At 37.3% G+C, this 25,450-nt stretch overlaps 1 protein-coding gene across 1 annotated transcript in view; it reads right to left on the minus strand.

Annotated features, from left to right (window-relative positions):
• The window catches only part of DEPDC1B (DEP domain containing 1B), a 63,949-nt gene that overhangs the window by 19,195 nt on the left and 19,304 nt on the right, over positions 1-25,450 (minus strand). The window contains exons 3-5 of the mRNA XM_049768791.1: positions 5,841-5,976; positions 2,174-2,301; positions 818-948 (exon numbers count right to left, since the gene is read on the minus strand). Coding sequence (XP_049624748.1) covers positions 818-948; positions 2,174-2,301; positions 5,841-5,976 — 395 coding nt within the window. The remainder of the gene's footprint in view (positions 1-817; positions 949-2,173; positions 2,302-5,840; positions 5,977-25,450) is intronic.

Consider the following 25,450-nt stretch of genomic DNA (forward strand, 5'->3'; position numbering starts at 1 on the left):
ATATAAAAAAATTAAATCATCTCTGATATTTAAGGAGTTGATTTTACAAATGCCCAAAGACAACAAAAACAATAAGCAACAGAACTGGTTTATAGTAAGAAGCTTGTCACTTGTGAAGGTGGATGATGATAGGTCAGGGAAGGGTACAATAGGACATTGATGAGGGAAGTGGACCCTCTGGAGAAGATGTTAAGCTGAAAGTAGGTATAAAGTGCCTGAAATAGATGCAGGCAGAGGGGGTGTCTCTGCAGGGAAACTACGGAGACTGGTGAAAGGAAGAGATCATCGATGAAGGGATTGGTGTTGGAACGTTGACTGACTGAAACTCAATCATGAGTAACTTTGTAACTCTGAAATTCATGGTGATTCAACAAAAAATAAAAATAGTTTTTATTGAAACAAAAAGACATGATATAACCAAACACTATCCCAGAAAATCTGACACAGAAACACCAAAAAGGTCAACAAGTTTTATTTTAAATTTACTTTAGTTTTATCTTAAATTTACTTACTTTTCAGGGATTTTCCTAGGATAATATGAACTAGTTAGTATGGTTCAGTGTGGGTAATACAGAACTAGCATCTCAATGAACTTACTGATGTGTTCACTCCTATATATTCATCTTTCTATAATGTTTCTTTATTCCTTACAATTAGTTAAAAGTAGTAGAAAGTAAGAAAATACTATACCAAATGAGAATAAATGAACTTCACATTTTAAAGAGGAACAAATAGAAACTAATAATCTAAAGAAGCTGAAAAACCCAAACCTAACCCACTGGGTCAACAAAGAATAAAATCATTTCTTTGTACTTACTTGATTTGTCATCAAGGATAACAACCCCCTGTTTGCTCACACTATATACATTATGGATGATGAATTTGGAGTTAACAAGTTTACTATCTAAGACTTCTTCTAAGGAATCCAAGCCAAGAGTTTTCTGTAAACTAAAAAAGAAAATAATAATAATTAAGTCAACACCTTTTTGTAAAAACCATTACTTGTTCAAAAGCTGGCACTGCAAAACATCAGTATTTAAAATACATTTTTTCTGCATTTCACTCAATTTTTGTGGAACAAAATGGCTAGTAATTGGGAATATTAAAATAAAACCACTATTCACATATTATTTTACTAATTTAATAACTCTCTGAATGTAAAGAAAATATTTTTGTAAGTTAAAATATTAAAAAGAGGAAAAAGCGGGGCCGGGCGGTGGCGCTGGAGGTAAGGTAAGCCTTACCTGCGCTAGCCTAGGAGACGGACCGCGGTTCGATCCCCCGGCGTCCCATATGGTCCCCCAAGCCAGGAGCGACTTCTGAGCGCATAGCCAGGAGTAACCCCTGAGCGTCACCGGGTGTGGCCCAAAAACCAAAAAAAAAAAAAAAAAAAGAGGAAAAAGCGTCTAGTTTATTTCCAAATAGTTACTAGTTTATCTTTGTAAGGAAAAAGAACTTAAATACAAAAGAACATCAAGTATCTAGACCAGGGCTGAAAAAATAGTATAATGGGTAAGACACTTGCTTTGCATGTGAATGACCCAGGTTCCATTCTCAGCACCTCGTTTTGTATCTTGAACACAGCCAGGAGTGGTCGCTGAGCAGAGTCAGAAAACTCTGAGCACCACCCAATGTGGCTCAAAGACAAAAACAAATATATAGACAAATTTTCTGTTCTGTGTTTCAGTAAGTCTGAGATTTCAGTGTTACTAAAAAATTTAAGAACTTTAAATTTTTATTCTTTTTTTTTGGGGGGGGGGATTGGTTTTTGGATCACACCCAGCAGTGCTCAGGGGATACTCCTGGCTTTGTGCTCAGATATCACTCCAGGGAAGGCTCGGGGGATCATATGGGATGCTGGGATTCAAAACATCTTTCGTCCTGGATCTGCTGCTTGCAAGGCAAACTCCTTACCGCTGTGCTATCTCTCCGCCCCTAAATTTCTATTCTTAACTATTATATAAATGACAGTAGAAAGTCCCCAGAATCCAGTTAAGCTTTGAATACTAAGAAGCATAACTACAAATAAAATTCAAAACTAAGACTATTTTATTGGTTAATTCAAACCAAGATTTTTGTTATGACTTAAATACAGAAACTAAAATGCATAAAATCATGAAAAAACAAATTAAGGAAAAACACCAGAAGGATCACTACTATCAGTAACACGTACTATGATAGTGTCATAGATTTCCATATCTCCTCTACATTGGCTTCTGTCAGCTGTCTGCGATGAACAAGTCGGCAAGCTGGTACCTCTCCAATAGCAATGCTATGACGTTTGTACCACATCTCAGAATTCTATATAGGGCAAGTTTGAAAGAATAAATATTTCAGTGGACAGTGTGGTATGATTTTATCAGATATTTGACTTATTTGTCTCTTGATTTGCAATAAGAACCAGAAAGGCTAGAGAAAGAAAAATCATTGAACTAAGCACATGCTTTGCATGAGGGAGGTTCAAATTTGATCCCTAACACCACATGGTCCTTCAAAGCATAGCAAAGAGTAGGAGGGAGGTAGGGAGGGAGGGAGGGAGATAGGGAGATAGGGAGATAGGGAGGGAGGAAGGGAGGGAGGGAGGAAGGAAGGAAGGAAGGAAGGAAGGAAGGAAGGAAGGAAGGAAGGAAGGAAGGAAGGAAGGAAGGAAGGAAGGAAGGAAGGAAGGAAGGAAGGAAGGAAGGAAGGAAGGAAGGAAGGAAGGAAGGAAGGAAGGAAGGAAGGAAGAGAATACACTAAAGAAAGGGGGCACTAACACACTGCTCTAAGTGAACAGAACTTGCACAGATGCAGGAGTCACTCCTGAGCACTGTCAGATATGGCCCCAAAACAAAACACACAAACACACACGTACACACACACACATACGTACACACACACACACACACACACACACACACATCACAAATCTTCTGAGGGCTAGAGAGATAGTACAGTGAGCAGAATGTTTGCCTTGCCAACAGTCAACAGGGGTTCAATTCCCAGCATCTTATGTGGTCTTCAGAGCCTCTCCAGGAGTGATCCCTGGGCTAAACCCTGAGTACAGCTGGGTATAGTCCAAAAAAAGATAATAAAATCAATATGTTTTTCTGTAAATTATAGGAGTAATTTTTTCCTTTTTCTCACTATCTATAAACTACTCTATTGAATACTACATTAACAATAGGTACTGTATAGGAGCTAACAGTTGCTGAATACCTGTGTGCCAGGCAATTTACTGGAATACACTCACTTGATTTTCACAACAACCAGAGGGATACTGGTTGATTCCAGTCTAGTGCAAAAACTAAGATATCATAAAAGTGTCTAAAGCAGAGAAACAAGCTCAAATAGCTACTAAATGAAAGAGCCAAATTCAAGCCCTTTACACAGGCTCCAGAGTCCATCCTCTTACTTTCTGTATTACACTGCCTCTCAGAAAACACAGTAAATCATTTTATTTGCTGTATTTTGTTTCATTTTATATAATGACTGGACAAGAGAGAAAAATAGGACAAAACAAAAACAAACAGCAAAGTGGAGGCAGAGATAAGTGGAAAAGCTAGACAGAAGACATAAATGATGAGCTCAATCAATTTCTTTACGATGAACCCTTTCTCTGCCATTAATGTCATCTTTCTAAAACTTGCATCAAGGCCCAATTGAGAAGGCAGATCCTGCTCTGCTACTCTTGGACAATCTTTAAGAACTAGCAGCTAAAACTTTAGTGGAACTTTTAACAAGCAGAGAGTTCAAACATCTACCGCTCATTTAAGAGGAAATTATGAGAGATGACCCGACAAATAATATGCTTCAAAAGAAAAGTGGTTGAGGATTGTGAGACACTAGGTAAAGCACTTCAGTGCTGCTGAAAATTTTGCAACTGAAAAAATAAAGTCATTGTTTTGGTATATTAAGGTATGCTAATATATAGTTGGTCTTCTAGAGGAGAGAACAGGAATAATACAATTTTACCAACTCAAATAGTGTATATCAAAGAAACTATTAATGAAAAGGAGTGTTAAGGATCCATTAAGGTCAGCTGCATACAATGTAAGCACCTGATCCCTATTCTATATCTCCAGACTACATATTAATATTTACTAAAAAGATCATTCTTTTTTAAATAAAAAGAATGTCATCTCTTTTAAATAGTTTTTGTATAAATAACTCTTATAATCAACCTCAGTAAAAAATAATATATTGCATTATCAATTTATGGTGAATATTACATGATATATTGGGCATTTAAAAAGAAAAAATACAGTAGTTTTTTAACCTAATTTTGTGAATCTTCTATTTTTTAACATTTTTAGATAAGGAACTTTCAACTAGACCTTAATTAAGTACTCCATGTTGATAATGAATTAAAGGTCTTCACGTACCCATGTACACATTTTCTAGTAACCTACTTTTGGATTAATACTAGGTGATTAATCTTTTTAGAATAAAAATTGCATCACATGTTACAATCTCTACAGAATCAACCACCGTGTATGGCACACAATGGTTACAAACCTTTGTTGTATTAATCTCTTGGTGACATGTAAATCTGAGCTCTCATCTAATACCATCTCCTCTAAATCATCTGCACCTGCCCATAAGATACTCCCATTTACCATCCAATGTGTTTAAAACTAAATTCATCCCATCCCTGAGAAATCTGCAGTCCTTATGGAACCCCCATTTTTGTCACCAGTCTCATTCTCCTCTTGAATGATCTTAGCTAAAACCTTAACATTTTAACTATTATTTCCAAACTAAAATGTAATACAAACTCCCTAATTTCAGGCCCAGCACCTGGCCAGCACAACTGCTCATTGTTGACACTGTGGGGAAGAAAGGACAAAGCCAGACTCACACATGCAAGGCACATGTTCTCACCACTAATTTAAACTCATGCAACCTTAGAAAATAAAGTTAACTTAAAATATTGTTGGGCAGGAATGACAGTACAGCAGGTAGGGCGTTGGCCTTATACTCAGCACGTTGTATTTCGATACCCAGCATCTCATATGGTCCCTAGAGCCTGCTTTTAGAGATTCCTAAGCACAAAGCAAGGAATTATTCCTGAGCAGAGCCAGTTTATGGGTCCCCCACCCCAAAAATAAATAAATAAATAAATAAATAAATAAATAAATAAATAAATAAATAAAACATTGTTAAGCAGACACTATTATTTTTAAAATCTGCATTGTAAAAGTTTTCTTTCTTCAGCCTTCTACTTTGCACATGATCTCAACCCTGGTTGTTTTCTTCTAGGAAATGTTAAAGAAAAAGGTACATCCACATAAGATTAATTTACTTTGCAATAAGCTTACATATGCCAAGACCAGAAGTATCTACCTTTGTTCAGGTATTTGTTAAGACTCATTCAACACCCCATGCCCCCCCTTCTTGCTTCACAACTATTGTTAATCATCATAACAGAGTTCAGGAGGAGGACATAAAGAAGGAGAAAGAAAACTATAAAACAAACAAAAAATGAGATGAAAGGAGATAGGCCAGAGTTTGAATGGAAATGTGCTTGCTCGGATCATAAGAAAATATATACTGTGTGTGTGTGTGTGTGTGTGTGTGTGTGTGTGTGTGTGTGTGTGTGTGTGTGTGTACAGACAGACAGACAGACAGAAACACACAAACACATTCAGTCAAGATGTCAATGGGCAAAAGTAAAAAAATATGATCTTTGATATAGACTTCTTAGCTACTGATAAATAAGCTATTGTTGTAAGATACTTCCAAACATTATTATCTGAAGCCAATATAAATAACTGAACTAGACCTGGTGGCTCACAGACTTGTCCTTATTTCTTCCTGTCACAAATACTGGCTCTTTCAACCCAGTCAACGACACTTACCATCACTAGTGGCCTCACTGGGATATTTTCTTGAGAGGTGCCTGGTAGCGGATCACTCCAGACTGGAAATTTAATAACATCCTTTTGGTATGGGGGCTTCCTTGGATATGGCTTCAGGGGTGAGGAAGGAGGAAATCTAAAAACCAAGAAGGTAATTTCTATCATTGCAGTCAATAAACATAATTTTCACAATAATGCCAACTTCTCACAGCCTTGAGGACTTACATAATAATTTAAATGTTAGGTTAAATGAATTTATATTTAAAAATAAAAAATGATCAATTACAGCCAGCACTATGTTTGTTAATTTGTTTAGTGTTGGGAATTACTCCAGGTTAAATGCTCAGAGTAGGTCACACCAAGCAGTGATTCAGAGTCCCTAGTGTACCAAGGATCAGACCTAGACTAACAAACAAAGCATGTGCTCCAGCCCTTTGAATCATCTCCGAACCCAACAATATATGATTGTAAGCATTATTCACCCATTATTTCACTATATTATATTTATAACAAAAACCAAGAGAAAATCTAATCAGAAACACTTTAAATAAATTAAACTTGATCTCTTGGGCCAGAGGATTGTTTAGGTGTTAAGGTATTTGCATGAGCCAAACAATCCTGGTTCAACCCCCAATACCACATAAAACTCACCAAGAGTGGCCCCCAAGTATCTCCTTTGTTTTCTCTCCTGTCCTGATTAAGTATTCTTAAGAGGATGCTTAGATAAAGCCCTCTTTTTTATTAAGTTCAAAACCCTAACTACACTGATAGAGCACTTGTATGCCTTGTATGTATGATACACAGTTTTTTTTTTTGGTGGGGTGGGGGTTTGGTTTTTGGGTCCCACCTGGAGTTACTCCTGGCTCTATGTTCAGAAATCGCTCCTGGCAGGCTCAGGGGACCATATGGGATGCCGGGATTCGAACCACTGACCTTCTGCAATGCAAGGCAAATGCCTTACCTCCATATTTCAATCCTCAGCACTGAGGGGGGAATCTGAAATGACTTATAGCCTTATAAATCCAGTTAACATTTATAGATGATAAATTTACTAACAGAAATCTTAACAAATTCTTGGTAATACTAAGGAAGAGTATATTAGCATAAATTTGATCTCAAGTATTCATTCTTCTATTTCTAATAAGAATAAAAGTTCCTTCCCTTGAATATTAAGTACTTCCCACTAAAGTTGTAAGTCTTAGTCTAAAAATTCAATTGGAGGTAGAAGAGCCACACAGTCCCAAGAAACTGAGGCAGACAGATGACCAGCAGTGGCATACTCTTTGTGACTCAGAAGAGACATTTTATACTCAAGTCAGTTTGCCCAAGAAAGGTGAAGACACAGAGTGAAGCGAAGCAGTCACACATTTCTTCCAGTCATTGACCCACAATGCAACACATTAAAAACATATGGACTGGAGCAATAGCACAGTGGTATGGCATTTGCCTTGCATGCTGCCAATTAGGGACGGGCCTGGGTTAAATCCCTGGCATCCCGATACTGTCCAAGAACAGGGGTAATTTCTGAGCTCAGAGCCGGGAGTAACCTCTGAGCGCCACTGGGTGTTACCCCAAAACAAAAGCAAACAAATAAATAAATAAAAACATTATCACACTGCAATGGGTCACCATGGGAAAGTAACACACAAAACCCACATGTTTAGCAAGTAAAGATAGTAGCTCTGAAGACTCATCCAGTATCAGCCACCTATATAGCCTCACTGATAAAAAAAATAAAATAAAATAAAAACTTTAAAGAGAAAATATTGAGGATTTTCAAGTAACTACTCAAAAAAAAACCATGGAACAGATGGCCAATAAGACTTTAAGAGGATATGAGTAGAAATGAGAAAACTTCAGACAAAAATGACAAAACTGAAGAACTTGGTAGGCAAATTGAAAAACTCACTTAGACGGCCTTACCAGCAGAATAACAGCTGCTGAGGACAAAAATCAGTAAAGAAAAAAAAATTAAAAAAAAAAAAATCAGTAAAGAGTCAAGAAGAAAACCTATATAAAGAGGCAACATTCAAAGACATCATTGCTGATAAGTTCCCACAGCTGAAGAGTACATGCACCCACATCCTGGATGCCCAAAGAGTACCATCTAAAATGGAGGAAGTAGATAAGTATCCAATATCTTTATTCTGCATTTTGATGCTTCTTTGTTCCTATTTCTCCTAGGAATTTCTCCTTGGACTAACACATAGAAGTTCTAAATCATTCTAATTAGGACTTTTTTACATTGGCCTAATTCTAATTTTCTTAAAACTAAATTTTTTTAACGTTGGTCTATACTATAGTTTTCCATCTTTTTTTTTTTAAGTTTTCTATCATTTTAGACCTACAGACAAGACTCAGTCTGAGGACCAGTTGTTGAAAACTAGGAATCTAAATCATATCAGAAAAAGAACACCAGAAAGGTCAGAGGACCCATCTACATTAACATTTTAGTAATAAATGCAGAGCTATGCTCTGTACTGCATTAAATTGAAAAGCAACACAAGAACTTTAATTCTTAATATGAATGCAGAAGAAAGCAGGCAACTGACTTTTCTTTTAATTCACTTAAACAAAAATAAAGGCATAAACTCTTTCCAATCTTTTCAATCAGAAAAAAAATTCAAATAGACTAAAGCAAATGCAAACTTTTAAAGAACATTGATTATATTTTATTTTACCACAAAATTTTGTAGCAAAGTGAATCATTAAAATCACAAATATAATAAGAGTACTATGGAGAAACATTAAAAAAATTGAAAAAAATGAAGACTACTAAAAAAATATTGAATTGTAACCCTCTCTGAAAAGAATCCAATAGTTGTACTTTAATTGAAAAGTCAGTATGAAGAACCAGAGTGATGATACAGCAAGTAAGGTATTTTCCTTGCATGAGGCCAACCCAGGTTTGATCCCTGGGATCCCATATGATCCCCTGAGTCTGACAAGAGTAATTTCTGAGCACAAGAGCCAAGAGTAACCCCTGAGCACCACTGGGTGTGGACCAAATACCAAAAATAAAACTCTAAAAAAAGTTGGGTTTTGAATCACTGAACCAAATTAAATAAACTAGAACATTGCTGAAATTTTAGGTAATCAAGTTATGAAGGTAAATACTTCCAAATGATTTTCAAAGCATAAATTAAATGAGCCATCTAAAGCCAGGAAAGTTAACCCTATCTTTTTAAATAAAGACTGGATTAAGGAATACAATCCTATTAAAAGCCAACAATCACAACAAAAGTTCCATTTCCATCAAAACATTACATGTTTTATGTTTATATGTTTTCTCTCTCTCTCTCTCTCACACACACACACACACACACACACACACACACACACACACTTGCACTAACAGCTACATTCACATACTCATATACAATTTGCATATAAATCCAGTAAATTCACACACAATCCACTTCTCAGTCCCTTAAAAAGCTAATTGACAAAGCAAACAAATCAAACTAACTGGGAACAAAAAAGGGGGGCTGGAAGAGAGCAGTGAGAAGAGTTCAAGGTGAAAGGATAATGGTACATACATGGAGGGACTTAAATAGCAGCAATAAAACTGTAAAACAACAACTTCAATACCATTGTAAACTATGATACCTCAGTTAAAATAATAAATTAATAATGTTTTATGAAAAGTTGTTAAACTAACCCCCCATCTCATTACTAACACCTATAACTTCCTCCCCACCCACCCCCCGCATCCTCCTACTCAGTTAGTGTAAAAGTTTAAAAGTTCTAGTCTTGGGTCTCTCAGAATTGTATGTTCTTTGAAAAATGTCTCTAACTCATAGTTTATTTGTCAAATGAAGGAATCAATTGGATAGTAAACAAATTTCCTCCTAACTCAATATTTCTTTTCTGTTCCTTTGCATTCCAATACTGAGAAACAAGTAACATCTTCCAAACCCAAAATAAAATTTATGTCATCATTATAATTGAGGGGATGGCAAAGATGTAGTTCTTTTCTCCCTTCACCTTTCTTACATTTTCACATTCCCCCAAAAATGAGTTTTTTTCTCCTTGTGCCAACAAGTCCACAGTTATCAATTACAGATAAGATATCTTCACAGCCATCAGCTAACCTAAACTGAGAGAAAACACAAAACTCCCTCTAATGGGCTACTTTAACTTTAACTTGGAATTCCATTGAATTCTAACCTTTTAATCACATCATCTCAGGCTTTCAAAGTCTGTAAATAAGATTTAGTCTCAAAGTCACTTTTTTTTAACTTAAGAAAAACCACCGCTCCAAAGGAAAGCAATTCATTAAAAGCCATAAAACTAGCAAGCCAAAGAATAAAAGAATAGCCAGTCCTTTAATAAGTAAACTATAAAATTGTCCTGAAACACACTAAATCAATATATAATGTTGGTAAAGATTCATATCACAGAATGTCGAATTTCTTTTTAATTTATTTCTTATAATGAAATTCTAAGCAATATTATTTTCATGATAAATGGATTCTAAAATTTATATGGAAATGACAAGGAACTAGAAATAATCAAGACATTCCTAAAGAAGAAAGCCAAATGGAGGAAACTTGCCCTGTCAGCTTATAAAGACTGAACAGGACACTATAAATGGATGAGAGAAATGGCCCTGCCATGGCTTCCCTACCTCTGCATGACATATCTGGTTGGGTGCCAGTGATGGGCTATAGAGCATAGTGGAGGCTTTTTAGGTGCATTCCTGAACCTTATTCACAAGATCAGTCATTTTCACTCAATAGCTGGTACACACACACACACACACACACACACACACACACACACACACACAGACACAGACACACAGACACGGCCACTTAACACAGAGGTTTACAACCACCAAGCTGGATAGTCCACTGTGGTAAAGGGTTGAAATCTATGGCACTAGATGCTTGGTATGATAACAAAGGTGCTTCCAGATACTGTCTCCCTACAAAGAGAGCCCTAGTTGAAAAACAATTGAGAACATAGAGAGAAATCTGGTCCATGACTGAACAGATGCTACAGGTCAAGGAGAACAACAGTGTTTTAATAAAAAAACATTGGTCATGGGGCTGGAGTGATAGCACAATGCTATGGCATTTGCCTTACAAGTGGCTGACCCAGGTCAGAGTCAGGTTCAGTCCCCAGCATCCCATATGATACTCCAAGCCAGGAGCAATTTCTGAGCACAGAGCCAGGAGTAAGCCCTGAGCAGCGCTGGGTGTGGCCCAAAAAAGCAAAAAAAAAAAAAAAAAAAATTAAAATTGGTCTAACTCATCAACCATTTGAGAAAAGTGAAATTTTTACTTCTTTTTTTTTTTTTGAAAAAAAAATTTTTTTATTTAAACACCTTGATTACATACATGATTGTGTTTGGGTTTCAGTCATAAAAGGAACACCACCCATCACCAGTGCAACATTCCCATCACCCATGTCCCAAATCTCCCTCCTCCCCACCCGACCCCTGCCTGTACTCTAAACAGGCTCTGCATTTCCCTCATACATTCTCAATATTAGGACAGTTCAAAATGTAGTTATTTCTCAAACTAAACTCATCACGCTTTGTGGTGAGCTTCCTGAGGTGAGCTGGAACTTCCAGCTCTTTTCTCTTTTGTGTCTGAAATTTATTATTGCAAGAAGGTCTTTCATTTTTCTTAAAACCCATAGATGAGTGAGACCATTCTGCGTTTTTCTCTCTCTCTCTGACTTATTTCACTCAGCATAATAAATTCCGTGTACATCCATGTATAGGAAAATTTCATGACTTCATCTCTCCTGACAGCTGCATAATATTCCATTGTGTACATGTACCACAGTTTCTTTAGCCATTCGTCTGTTGAAGGGCATCTTGGTTGTTTCCAGAGTCTTGCTATGGTAAATAGTGCTGCAATGAATATAGGTGTAAGGAAGGGGTTTTTGTATTGTATTTTTGTGTTCTTAGGGTATATTCCTAGAAGTGGTATAGCTGGATCGTATGGGAGCTCGATTTCCAGTTTTTGGAGGAATCTCCATATTGCTTTCCATAAAGGTTGAACTAGACGGCATTCCCACCAGCAGGGGATAAGGGTTCCTTTCTCTCCACATCCCCGCCAGCACTGTTTGTTCTCATTCTTTGTGATGTGTGCCATTCTCTGTGGTGTTAGGTGGTATCTCATTGTTGTTTTGATTTGCATCTCCCTGATGATTAGTGATGTGGAGCATTTCTTCATGTGTCTTTTGGCCATTTGTATTTCTTCTTTGTCAAAGTGTCTGTTCATTTCTTCTCCCCATTTTTTGATGGGATTAGATGTTTTTTTCTTGTAAATTTCTGTCAGTGCCTTGCATATTTTAGAGATTAGCCCCTTATCTGATGGGTATTGGGTGAATAGTCTCTCCTACTCAGTGGGTGGCTCTTGTATCCTGGGCACTATTTCCTTTGAGGTGCAGAAGCTTCTCAACTTAATATATTCCCATCTGTTAATCTCTGCTTTCACTTGCTTGGAGAGTGCAGTTTCCTCCTTGAAGATGCCTGTAGTCTCAATGTCCTGGAGAGTTTTGCCTATGTGCTGTTCTATATATCTTATGGTTTGGGGTCTGATATCGAGGTCTTTAATCCATTTGGATTTTACCTTCGTACATGATGTTAGCTGGGGGTCTAAGTTTAATGTTTTGCAAGTGGCTAGCCAGTTGTGCCAACACCACTTGTTGAAGAAACTTTCTTTGCTCCATTTAGGATTTCCTGCTCCTTTATCAAAAATTAGGTGATTGTATGACTGGGGAACATTTTCTGAGTATTCAAGCCTATACCACTGATCTGAGGGTCTCTCCTTATTCCAATACCATGCTGTTTTGATAACTATTGCTTTGTAGTAAAGTTTAAAGTTGGGGAAAGTAATTCCTCCCATATTCTTTTTCCCAATGACTGCTTTAGCTATTCTAGGGTGTTTATTGTTCCAAACAAATTTCAAAAGTGCCTGATCCACTTCTTTGAAGAATGTCATGGGTATCTTTAGAGGGATAGCGTTGAATCTGTATAATGCCTTGGGGAGTATTGCCATTTTGATGATGTTAATCCTGCCAATCCATGAGCAGGGTATGTGTTTCCATTTCCGCGTGTCCTCTCTTATTTCTTGGAGCAGAGTTTTATAGTTTTCTTTGTATAGGTCCTTCACATTTTTAGTCAAGTTGATTCCAAGATATTTGAGTTTGTGTGGCACTATTGTGAATGGGGTTGTTTTCTTAATGTCCATTTCTTCCTTATTACTATTGGTGTATAGAAAGGCCATTGATTTTTGTGTGTTGATTTTGTAGCCTGCCACCTTGCTATATGACTCTATTGTTTCTAGAAGCTTTTTAGTAGAGTCTTTAGGGTTTTCTAAGTAGAGTATCATGTCATCTGCAAACAGTGAGAGCTTGACTTCTTCCTTTCCTATCTGGATTCCCTTGATATCTTTTTCTTGCCTAATCGCTATAGCAAGTACTTCCAGTGCTATGTTGAATAGGAGTGGTGATTGAGGACAGCCTTGTCTTGTGCCAGAATTTAGAGGGAAGGCTTTTAGTTTTTCTCCATTGAGGATAATATTTTCCACTGGCTTGTGGTAGATGGCCTTAACTATATTGAGAAAGGTTCCTTCCATTCCCATCTTACTGAGAGTTTTGATCAAAAATGGGTGTTGGACCTTATCAAATGCTTTCTCTGCATCTATTGATATGATCATGTGGTTTTTATTTTTCTTGTTGTTGATGTTGTGTATTATGTAGATAGACTTACGGATGTTAAACCATCCTTGCATTCCTGGGATGAAACCTACTTGATCGTAGTGGATGATCTTCTTAATGAGGTATTGAATCCTATTTGCCAGGATTTTGTTGAGGATCTTTGCATCTGCATTCATCAGCGATATTGGTCTGTAATTTTCTTTTTTCGTAGCATCTCTGTCTGGTTTAGGTATCAAGGTGATGTTGGCTTCATAAAAGCTATTTGGGAATGTTTCCACTTGTTCAATTTCATGAAAGAGTCTTGCCAGGATTGGTAGTAGTTCCTCTTGGAAAGTTTGATAGAATTCATTAGTGAATCCATCTGGGCCTGGGCTTTTGTTTTTGGGCAGACTTTTGATTACCATTTTTATTTCATCAATGGTGATGGGGGTGTTTAGATATGCTACATCCTCTTCTTTCAACCGTGGAAGATTATAAGAGTCCAAGAATTTATCCATTTCTTTCAGGTTCTCATTTTTAGTGGCATAGAGTTTTTCAAAGTAGTTTCTGATTACCCTTTGAATCTCTGTCATATCAGTAGTGATCTCTCCTTTTTCATTTCTAGTACGAGTTATCAAGTTTCTCTCTCTCTTTCTTTGTTAGGTTTGCCAGTGGTCTATCAATCTTGTTTATTTTTTCAAAGAACCAACTTCTGCTTTCATTGATCTTTCGGACTGTTTTTTGGATTTCCACTTCGTTGATTTCTGCTCTCAGCTTTGTTATTTCCTTCTGTCTTCCTATTTTTGGGTCCTTTTGTTGAGTACTTTCTACTTCTATTAGCTGTGTCATTAAGCTACTCAGGTAAGCTCCTTCTTCCTTCCTGATGTGTGCTTGTAAAGCTATAAATTTTCCTCTCAGTACTGCTTTTGCTGTGTCCCATAAGTTCTGATAGTTTGTGTCTTTATTGTCATTTGTTTCCAGGAACCTTTTGATTTCCTCCTTGATTTCATCTCGGACCCACTGGTTATTGAGTATGAGGTTGTTTAACTTCCAGGTGTTAAAGTTTTTCTTCTGAGTCCCTTTGGAATTCACAAATAATTTCAGAGCTTTGTGGTCAGCGAAGGTAGTCTGCAAAATTTCTATCCTCTTGATCTTATGGAGGTATGTTTTATGTGCCAGCATGTAGTCTATCCTGGAGAATGTCCCATGTACATTGGAGAAGAATGTGTATCCAGGTTTCTGGGGATGGAGTGTCCTATATATATCCACTAGGCCTCTTTCTTCCATTTCTCTCCTCAGGTCTAGTATATTCTTGTTGGGTTTCAGTCTGGTTGACCTATCCAACGTTGACAAAGCAGTCTTGAGTTCCCCCACAATTATTGTGTTGTTATTGATATTTTTCAGATTTGTCAACAGTTGTTTTAAATATTTTGCTGGCCCCTCATTTGGTGCATATATGTTTAGGAGAGTTATTTCTTCTTGCTCTACATACCCCTTGATTAATATAAAATGTCCATCTTTGTCCCTTACAACCTTCCTGAGTATAAAGTTTGCATTATCTGATATTAGTATGGCCACTCCAGCTTTTTTATGGGTGTTGTTTGCTTGGATAATTTTTCTCCAGCCTTTTATTTTGAGTCTATGTTTGTTCTGACTATTCAGGTGCGTTTCTTGTAGGCAGCAGAAGGTTGGATTGAGTTTTTTGATCCATTTAGCCACTCTGTGTCTCTTAACTGGTGCATTTAGTCCATTGACGTTGAGAGAAAGAATTGTCCTGGGATTTAATGCCATCTTTATATCGAAATTTGGTGTGTCTTTTGGTTAGTCTTGTTTTAAATTAGGTCTTTCAGTTTTTCTCTTAAGACTGGTTTTGAGTCTATAAAGTTTCTGAGCTGTTTTTTGTCTGTGAAACCATGTATTCTTCCGTCAAACCGGAAAGTGAGTTTTGCTGGGTACAGTATTCTAGGTGAAGCATTCATTTCATTCAGTCTTGTCACAATATCCCACCACTGCTTTCTGGCATTGAGTGTTTCTGGTGACAGGTCTGCTGTAAATCTCAAGGATGCTTGCTTGAATGTAATTTTCCCTTTTGATCTTGTTGTTTTCAGAATTCTGTCTCTATCTGTGGGATTTGTCATTGTGACTAGGATGTGTCTTGGGGTGGTTTTTCTTGGGTCTCTTTTGGTTGGTACTCTTCGAGCATGCAGGATTTGATCACATATATTCTTTAGCTCTGGAAGTTTCTCTTTAATGATGTTCTTGACCATTGATTCTTCCTGGAAATTTTCTTCCTGGGTCTCTGGGACTCCAATGATTCTTAAGTTGTTTCTGTTGATCTTATCATAGACTTCTATTTTCATCTGTTCCCATTCTTTGACTAATTTTTCCATTGTCTGTTCATTTGCTTTAAGTTTTTTTTCCAATCTCTCCTGCTGTATGGAATTGTTATGTATCTCATCTTCCACAGCACCAAGTCTATTCTCAGCTTCTGATACCCTGTCCCAGAGCTTATCCATTTTGTCATTCACTTCGTTTACTGATTTTTTCAGGCCTGTTAGTTGACATGTTATTTCAGTTTGGAGTTTTGTGATTTCTGTCTTCATATTTTCTTGATTATTATTAGTGTTCTGTTCCACTCTATCCATGGTTTTTTTGAGGTCTTTGAGCATCTTCCATATTGCTACTCTAAAGTCCTTATCTGAGAGGTTGATTAGTTGGTCGGTCATTAACTGGTCATCAGAATTGTCATCTTCATTCTCTATGTCTGATGTTGGCCTGCGTTGTTTCCCCATTGTCACACTTGTATTGTGGGTTTTTCTACGTGTTGTGGTGGTATTCATTGGTTATATGATGCAGGCAGCACACTTCTCTGGCTCCGCCCTTTCTGGATGGGCCTGCTTGCCTCCAAGGTAGGGGAGTCCTCCGTGGATGAAGCCTCACACAGGATCAAATCTTAGGCCCGAGCACGCAGCAGAGAAGACAGTCTGGAGAGAAGTTCTTGCTTCTGTGATCCAACACAGTTCTTAGTGTGTTTTTTTTTTCTTCTTGTGATGGTGTTATTTTTTTAGAAAGAGCGCACGGCTGCGTAGCGAAGTGGAGCTAAGTGCCTTCTGGAGCCTCTTTTCAGCCCACTCTCAAGAGGTTCACGCAGCAGGATAGTAGAGAGACATACACAGGCAGCACTCACAGTTTTTCACAGTCGGGCCCCACTGGACAGGCGTAGTTTTCACTCGCTTGCTTGGCAGCTTCAGAATGCTGTATTTTTGGGGTCGCTTCCCAAGACTCTGAGGAGAGTTGCTGGGTAGCTTCAGTTTTTGGGGGGTTTGCTTCCCAGGGCTCTGAGGTGAGCTTCCAGAGTTTAGGAAAGACAGAGAAGAGTAGGACAGGTCTCCCTTCAGGTCCTCAGTTTCCTCAGAAGGAGCACAGCCGGGTGGAGACTCTGCAGGTAGAGCAATCAGCACTCTGCCTGGAAACCCCCACATGCAGCCATTTCTTACTCACTCACTGGCTCGCTGGCTAGCTTCCGAATGTAGTTTTTTTGGGGTTCGCTTCCCAGGGCTCTGAGGAGAGCTTCCAGAGTTCAGGAAAGACAGAGAAGAGTAGGACAGGGCTCCCTTCAGGTCCTCAGTTTCCTCAGAAGAAGCACATCCGGGTGGAGACTCTGCAGGTAGAGCAATCAGCACTCTGCCTGGAAACCCCCACATCCAGCCATTTCTTACTCACTCACTGGCTCAAATTTTTACTTCTGTGGTAAGCTGTACTTCCAAACAAATTTTGTTGCAGTACTCCCCACACCCATATTATTCTGTTGCAGTAGGATCTTGCCACTAATCTCTCAAGAGGTAGAATATATTTCTCTATTCTGAAGTCAAAATGAGCCCCCTCTAATTGCTTTAATAATATCCTTTTGCTGGCCTCAAATTCTCTTCCTGCCTCTTGAAACTAGCACTTTTCTGCTAGTTTTTGTTCCAAATTTTGTTCCAAATTCTCAGGAAGCTCCTCTGGGAAGCCCAGAGAGCACTTAAGAGAAAAGGTCTAAGGGCCTCTCTTCAAAGAGACTTATTGGTAGAGGTTAGAAAGGCAATAAGAACACTAGAGTTGGAGTTAGAGAAAAAGTCCACATTTTGCAGTGCTGAGAAGTTCAGCTAAAACTGTCACCTGCAACAACATGGAAAATTCTAAAAGGTAGCTCTAACTAAAGAATTATTTAGAATAAATGCTGAAAATGACAGCCAACTCATCTAACCTCAACAACATGGTATGCATAAAGATGAAGAAAGGAACATCCGTGTTTTCAGTTGGGGGAAGGGTGCTCCCATCCAGCAGTATCTGAGCAAGCCCCATGCAGGACTGGCAGTTGGATGCCTAGGCTGCAATGCAAGCTGCTCAGAATGCCTAGGGCTGCCTAAATCACACACAGGGGGATAAGCTATGCTGGGGACAGAACTATGTGTGGGTCACAGACAAGACCTGTGCTCCAGCTCCGAATTACCTCCCCAGCATCCATCATGGGATTCTTTTTAAGCAAGATAAGAGAACCAAATGGTTTAAGTTAAATTACATTAGTGGAAAACGGAAGATTATACAATCAATTGACCAAAGATCAATATCCAGAATATATGTTTAACTCCCAGGAATTTATAAGAAAAAAATAAATCTTATATTTAAAAGAAAAAAAGGCCAAAAATATAAACCAAGCATTTCCAGATGACAAATAGAATAACACTCTATTCCCTAAAATGAAGAACAAACTTATTAAAAAGATAGTCTCAGTAGTAATCTAGGAAATTCAAAATAGCATCATGATGAGGCAGTATTTCACACTTCCCAGAATGTTGTAAGTAAAAATTTGTCAGTCACTATCAAATATTTTCTACTACTGAAAAAAGTTAGCAGCCACACTATGAGAAACAGTTTGTGCATATCTGCTTATTCTAAACTAATTCCACTCCTAGTTAACACTAGGTATATTCAAGAGATTCTTTTTTTTATTATTTGTCTTTTGTTTTATTGCCACTTTTCAAAAATTGCTGTTGCTTCATCTTACCTGTAGTTTAAACATAAGAAGCATAATATCTTCAATTTTCTTTCTGTGATATACAAATTTTAGAATTGTTCTACTACTTGAAAAATGTCATTAGTATTTTAATTGCTTTTGGTATTTTGTGGTATCATCAACATTTAGAATTATTTATTCTACTTACTTGAAAAATATCATTGGTATTTTGATAAGAGTTGTGTTGAATCTGTAGCTTGCTTAGGTAAGATGACTGTTTTAGTAATGTTTATTGTTCCAGTTTGTTAATAACAAACTATCTTTATATTTCTTTTTCTTTAGCACTTTTTTAGTAATGTCATGAGTTTTCAAAACCTGATTTTATGTCCTTTGTTAAATTTACTCGCACAAATACGCACATGTCCATATATCTTTATATGTGTGTAGGACAATCTACAACTAAAAAAAAACCTGAAATTAATCAGGAACCTCCATTCATGGAAGACAGACAGATCAGGAAATATTAAATAAGATTAAATATTTAGGAGTCTATAGTTAATCACGTGACAATACACTTCAAGGGTGGAGAAACCCTGTATCTCTTAGGCCAAGGGAATTCCTTTTCGAATGACCCCAATATTTACTGTGCCTGTGCAGGAGGGAAGAAAAAAAGGAAAAAAAAAAAAGCAAAAAGCACAAAACAATTTTTTCTTATTTATCTAGTCTTTGTCCATTTCTTTGTTTTGGTGTGGATATTGAAGTTGTTGTCTCCATTTATATTTTTTTTCTTCTTTTCTTTTCTTCCTTTATGTGCTCTTCCATGTTGGTTTTTTTTTATCTCAAGACTATGGCTTTTATGTGGTGCTTATCTTTATTGTTGGAGTGTTCACTAGATATTTTATTTGACACCTCTTTTTGTACTGTTGTGATGTTTCACCTTCTTTTCCCCTTCGTCTCTCCAACCTAGGATGAGAGCCTCCAGAAGGACTCCGCCCATTTTTGGTGTATTTGATTTTTTTCCCCTTTATTATTTTTCTCTTCTTCAAACAAAACCACATAACTTGAACTATCTAGTCCCGCCTCCCAATCAGAGCGGGAAATAATAGGTACCAAAACCAAACAGGGGTAGGACCACTAAGTAGTAAGATAGGCACAAAGGGGACCACTTATTCTGGCAGCCCCGGGGGTGAGGGAGAAAGATATGGGGGGAGGTAGGATGGGAACGGAGATGGAGGGAGGGCAATTCGGTGATGGAAATTCCCCTGATTTTATGTTAATATGTACCAAAAATATTATTGTCAATGATATGTAAGCCACTATGATTAAAATAAAATTATAGTTATAAAAAAAAGAAAGAAAAGAAAAAAGATTAAATATTTGAGGATATTTCAGTAACTGTAATTAAATACATCAACATTTAAAAATCTAAAAACTCCTGAGAAACAAGAGAAAAATGCATATTCTTTGATATGTTTAAAGTTCAAAACTGAGAAAAATAGTTCAGAAATTAATATATTACTCAAAGATACTTAATTGCCAAAACAAAATGCAAGAAAATGATTAATGACAGAAATCAGAATATCAGTAATCACTTAAAGAAGACACTAACTGTGGACAAGCTTGTACTTATTATACCTATATAAATTTTTCAGAAAATTTACTTGCTCTTGTATTACAGATGTTTTTCTAAGATGGAAAACATTAAGAAAGAGGAACGAGCTCCCTCTAGTGGACTGCTTTCAAAAATAGTAAATTTAACCCTAACAGTAAACTCCAAATATTCCAAAATTACAATATCCTTAGAAATTATGTATCATAGGGGCTGGAAAGGTGGCGCTAGAGGTAAGGCATCATCTGCCTTGCAAGCACTAGCCTAGGACGGACCGCGGTTCAATTCCCTGGCATCCCATATGGTCCCCCCAGGCCAGGGGTATTTCTGAGCACATAGCCAGGAGTAACCCCTGAGTGTAAAATGGGTATGGCCCAAAAAAAACTAAAAAAAAAAAATGTATATATTATAGGCTCCATATATAGTATAGTCTCCACTTCTATACAATTAATAAAATGATATCAGAAAAGTAATCAGCCACATTTTATCATCCAGCAAAACAACCCAATTTCCTGTTGTCACTTGGGCTTGAACAAGATTGGCTGTTTGCCTTAACGCTTATACTATCTCTTTGGTCCCTCTTGCCAAATTCTGGCTATTAATACATATAACTCTTAAAATGTGCATTTACAGGAAAAATTACAGTTATACCAATAAAACACAAACTAGTCAGACCTAAAACTAACAAAACTTGCACAGGGTTTTTATACTTTAAAACATTGCTAAGAGATGAACACTTGGATGATGAAAAATGTCTCCAGTGGCTCACACTTGAATTCGATCTAATCCACACAAATTGCAGCATTGGTATCAATGTGTTAAAGACTTACATAAACAAAACTAAAAACTAAGTCCATGATCAAAATGATCTATAAATACTACACAACTTCCATCAGCAAAGCTACAGAAATTTTTTGTTTTTATTTTCTGCAGTGCTGGAAATTAAATGAGTCTCAAATATGCAAGGTATGAGTATACTCTACCACCAAGCCTCCAAGTCAATCAATAGAATTTTTAATTAATATCTTTATTTAAGCACCTTAGAAATTTAAGCACAATAGAAATTTCTATACCAAAAAAAAGTCAATCCTAAAATTTAGAAGGAAATACACAAGAACTAGAATTCAAAACAATTTTGAAAATGTATTAAATTAAAAAGAAAAAACCCACACACATCACCAGATTTCAAGTTTTATTATAAACTTACAGTGATCAACAGTCATATGTTGCAGACAAGCTGGACATATAAGATAATGGAATCACAGTGAATTAAGTCAGTTGACCTAATGGTTCCATTTCCTGTGTGTACATGAGTACACATGGCCCAGGAATCAAAAGGAGAAAGCAGGTGTTGCCCTACTTATATCCTCCCAGTGACCACCCACTGGAGAACTTGGTACTTCCCAAGTACCTCTAGGTTCTTCTTGGCGGAAAGTAGCCTTGCCAGGAGATGTAGCAAGGAACTTTTGAAGTCCTTGTGGTGTTAGAATTAGAATTAGTTACTGTTACCCATCACCCCAAAACCCAGAGAGACAGAGATTGCCAATTTGTGATTCACGTAACATCGGGATTTTTATTCATTAATATTTTTACTGGGCTCCCAGTGCTGACAGTTTCCTGATGACGCACATGTCTACTGACCCTGAGCATTTATAGTGTGTAGCTTTTATAGCATTTCAGATATTCCATACAGCCATCATTAAATCATTCAAAGACAACGTAACACTCTTATTTGACATATGAGACAAGAGTTTCTTCTAACTTTAAACCACAGATGTCTCTTCCTATTCCATCTGCATCCTATGTGGGCAATATAACAATCTTACTTGACATGTGAGACAACGGTTTTTCTAACTTTAACAACAGATATTCTTTCTCATTCCACCTTTATCCTGTGTGAACAAACCATAGTCCCCTCTGCCTTCTCATGCTTAACCTATATTATACCCATGTCAGAGCATGGTTCAATGTACAGCATAGATAAGGATGTGGGCAAGGTTGCACACAATGATAATACCAAAATAGCAGGAGTGGACTTCCTGGTTAATCAGAAGGCCCTCTTTCTTTTAGGCTCAGAGGCCTAGGCTGCTTAAAAGACTGAATTGTCATGACTACAATTAACCCTAGGTGAATTAAGCAAATTTTATAATGATGGTTATAAAAACAAATTAGTATATTAGTATAATACATTTCAGACTTTCACAGTGGTAGGAGGAATCACTGTTGAAACAGGAATAACTGGTCCTCGCCTTACAGTGGAGGCAGGAAATATTCAGGGATACCTCCTAATATTTTCTTATCCTACTGTAACCATGAACAAGTGCCTGCAGAAACATGCCTGCAAAGGCCTAGTTACCAAGGCTCCAGACTCTCAGGAATGAACCTTTAGGTCATACGACCACGGAAATCACCCAGATGACTCCCAGTATAAGAGTTGAGGGTAAGGAAGTTCACAGCAAAGAGTGGATAGGTAGAGGCTGAAATCAGTAATGGCCATCAAACTTGTTCTATAAACAAAGGCTACAGACTTTCCATATTAATTGTTCTCTCTTTTAAAAAAAATTCATTGAATTTCAGTCATGCATAATGGGTGTTTCCATATCCGTTACATAATTAGTGGCATGTCCCACCACCCAGATTCTCTCTGGCCCCATCATCATAATGCTACTATAATAGAATTACACACACACACACACACACACACACACACACACACACACACACACACACACACACTATCTCCCTCCCTCTCTCTCTTCCCCTCTTTTTCTTTCCCCACATTTTTCCATTTAGACAAATGGTTTTCCAGTTGTACCAACACCATTTGTTGAAAAGACTTTCTTTGTCCCATTTCAAGTTGTTGGCTCTTTTGTCAATTATTAGTTGACTGTATATCCGGGGGCTTATGTCTGGAAATTCTGTTCTAACCCACTGGTCTGAGGCTCTGTCCTTGTACCAGTACCATGCTATTTTGATCACTATGGCTTTATAGTATAGCTTCAGATTAGGTAAAAGATGCCACCCAGCTTCCTGTTTTTTGTATGTGTTTGGCTATCCTGGATCTTTTGTGGTTCCAGATTAATTTTATGATTGTTCTAAGTCTTTAAAGAATGATGTTTGAATTTGGATGGGGATTGCATTATATCTATATAGGAGTTTGGGTAGGATAGTCATTTTTGACTATGTTGATTCTACCTACCATGAGCATGGGATCTTCTTCCATTTCTCTAGATCCTCTTCAATTTCTTTCTTAAGTGTTTTGAAGTTTGCCTGGTATAAGTCCTTCACTTCCCTTGTAAGGTTGATTCCTAGGTAAGGTACTTGATGTTTTTTTGATACTATTTTAAATGGAGTTGTATTCTTAATCTCTCTCTCTCTCTCCTCTACTTCGTTATTTGTATAGAGAAATGCTACTGTCTTGTGTATTGACTTTGTAACCAGTCACTTTGCTGTATTGGTTTATTGTTTCTAGGAGTTTTACTGTGGACTCTCTAGGGTTTTCCATGTATATCATCATGTCATCTGCAAAAAGATATAGTTTTAATTCCTCTTTCCCTATTTGAATTCTTTTGATTCCCTTCTCTTGTCTGATTGCTATTTTTAGGACTTCTAAGACTATGTTGAATAAGAGTGGAAAGAGTGGACATCCTTGCCTAGTTCCTAACCTTAGTGGGAATGCTTTCAGTTTTTTCACCATTACGGATAATGTTAGCTGTGGGCTTTTCATAGATAGCTGTAACTATCTTGAGAAAGGTTCCTTCCAATCTATTTTGCTTAGTGTTTTCAACATGAATGGGTGTTGGATTTTGTCAAATGCCTTCTCTGCATCAATTGATATGATCATGTGGTTTTTGTCTTTTTTGTTATTGATGTGGTGTATGATATTGATTTGCGAATGTTGAACCAGCCTTGCATCCCTGGGATGAAACCCACTTGGTCATGGTGTATAATCTTTTTGATGTAGAGCTGGATTCAGTTCGCTAAGATTTTGTTGAGTATTTTTGAGTCTATGTTCATTAGTGAGATTGGTCTGTAGTTTTCTTTCTTGGTGGTATCTTTGCCCTCTTTGGGAATCAAAGTGATATTAGCCTCATAAAAGAAATTGGGGGAAATTCCTGTCTTTTCAATGGTTTGGAAGAGCCTATGGATCAGTGGAAGTAATTCTTCTTGGAATGTTTGATAGAATTCACCTGTAAAACCATCTGGGCCTGGACTTTTGTTCTTGGGGAGTTTCTTAATTACTGTTTCAATTTCCTCTGACGTGATTGGCCTGTTTAGGCTTTCTCCTTGTCTAGTCTTGGAAGCTGGTATTTTTCCAAGAATCTATCACTTTCTTCTGGGTTCTCTAGCCTGAGTAGTTGTTCATAATATGTCCTCATGATGTGTTAGATTTTGGGGGGTTCTGTTGTAATCTCTTCCCTTTCATTTGTGATCCTGCTTATTTGGGTGTTTTCCCTATTGTTTTTTTTTTGTGTGTGTGTGTGTGTGTGAGTCTTGCCAGTGGTTTGTCTATCTTGTTTACTCTTTCAAAAAACCAACTCCTGGTCTCATTGATTTTCTGTATTGTTTCCTTAGTTTCTATGTTGTTTATTTCTGCTCTGGTTTTTATTATTTCGTGTCTTCTGGTTGTGTTTGGGTTTCTTTGTTGCTGTTGTTCCAGCTCCTTAAGATGGTCCTTTAAGCTGCTAATTTTGTCGTTTTCCTCTTTCCTGACATAGGATTGTATTGCTATGAGTTTCCCCCTGATTACTGCTTTTGCTGTGTCCCACAAGTTTTGACAAGTTGTTTCTTCATTATCATTTGTCTCAAGGAATCTTTTTATTTCTTCCTTGAGTACCTCTTTGATCCAGCTGTTTTTGAGCAGTATGTTGTTTAATCTCCAGGTGTTGGATTTTTTCTATTGTTTCTTTTTATAGTCAATTTTGACTTCTGTTGCATAGTTATCTGACAAGGTGTTTCTAATGATCCTTACCTTTGTGATTTTATGCAGGTTAGATTTGTATCCTAAGGCATGGACTATTCTGGAGAAGGTTCCATGTGGACTTGAGAAGAATGTGTATTCTGCTTTCTGGGGGTAGAAGGCCCTATATAAGTCTATTAGCCCTAGTTCTTCTAATTTTTCATTTAGGGCTCTTATTTCTTCGTTAGTTTTCTGTCTGGTGGATCTGTCCAGTGGTGATAGTGGAGTATTAAGATCTCCTACTACTATCACATTTCCCTTCATGTGTTTCTCCAGTTTTGCAAGCAGTTGCCGGACATATTTTGCTGGCTCTGCATTAGGTGTGTAGATATTAACCAGTGTTAGCACTTCTTGTTCTAGTGTTCCCCTGATCAGTAAGTAGTGAC

This window comes from Suncus etruscus, chromosome 2 (assembly GCF_024139225.1).
Source record: "Suncus etruscus isolate mSunEtr1 chromosome 2, mSunEtr1.pri.cur, whole genome shotgun sequence".
NCBI lineage: Eukaryota > Metazoa > Chordata > Mammalia > Eulipotyphla > Soricidae > Suncus > Suncus etruscus.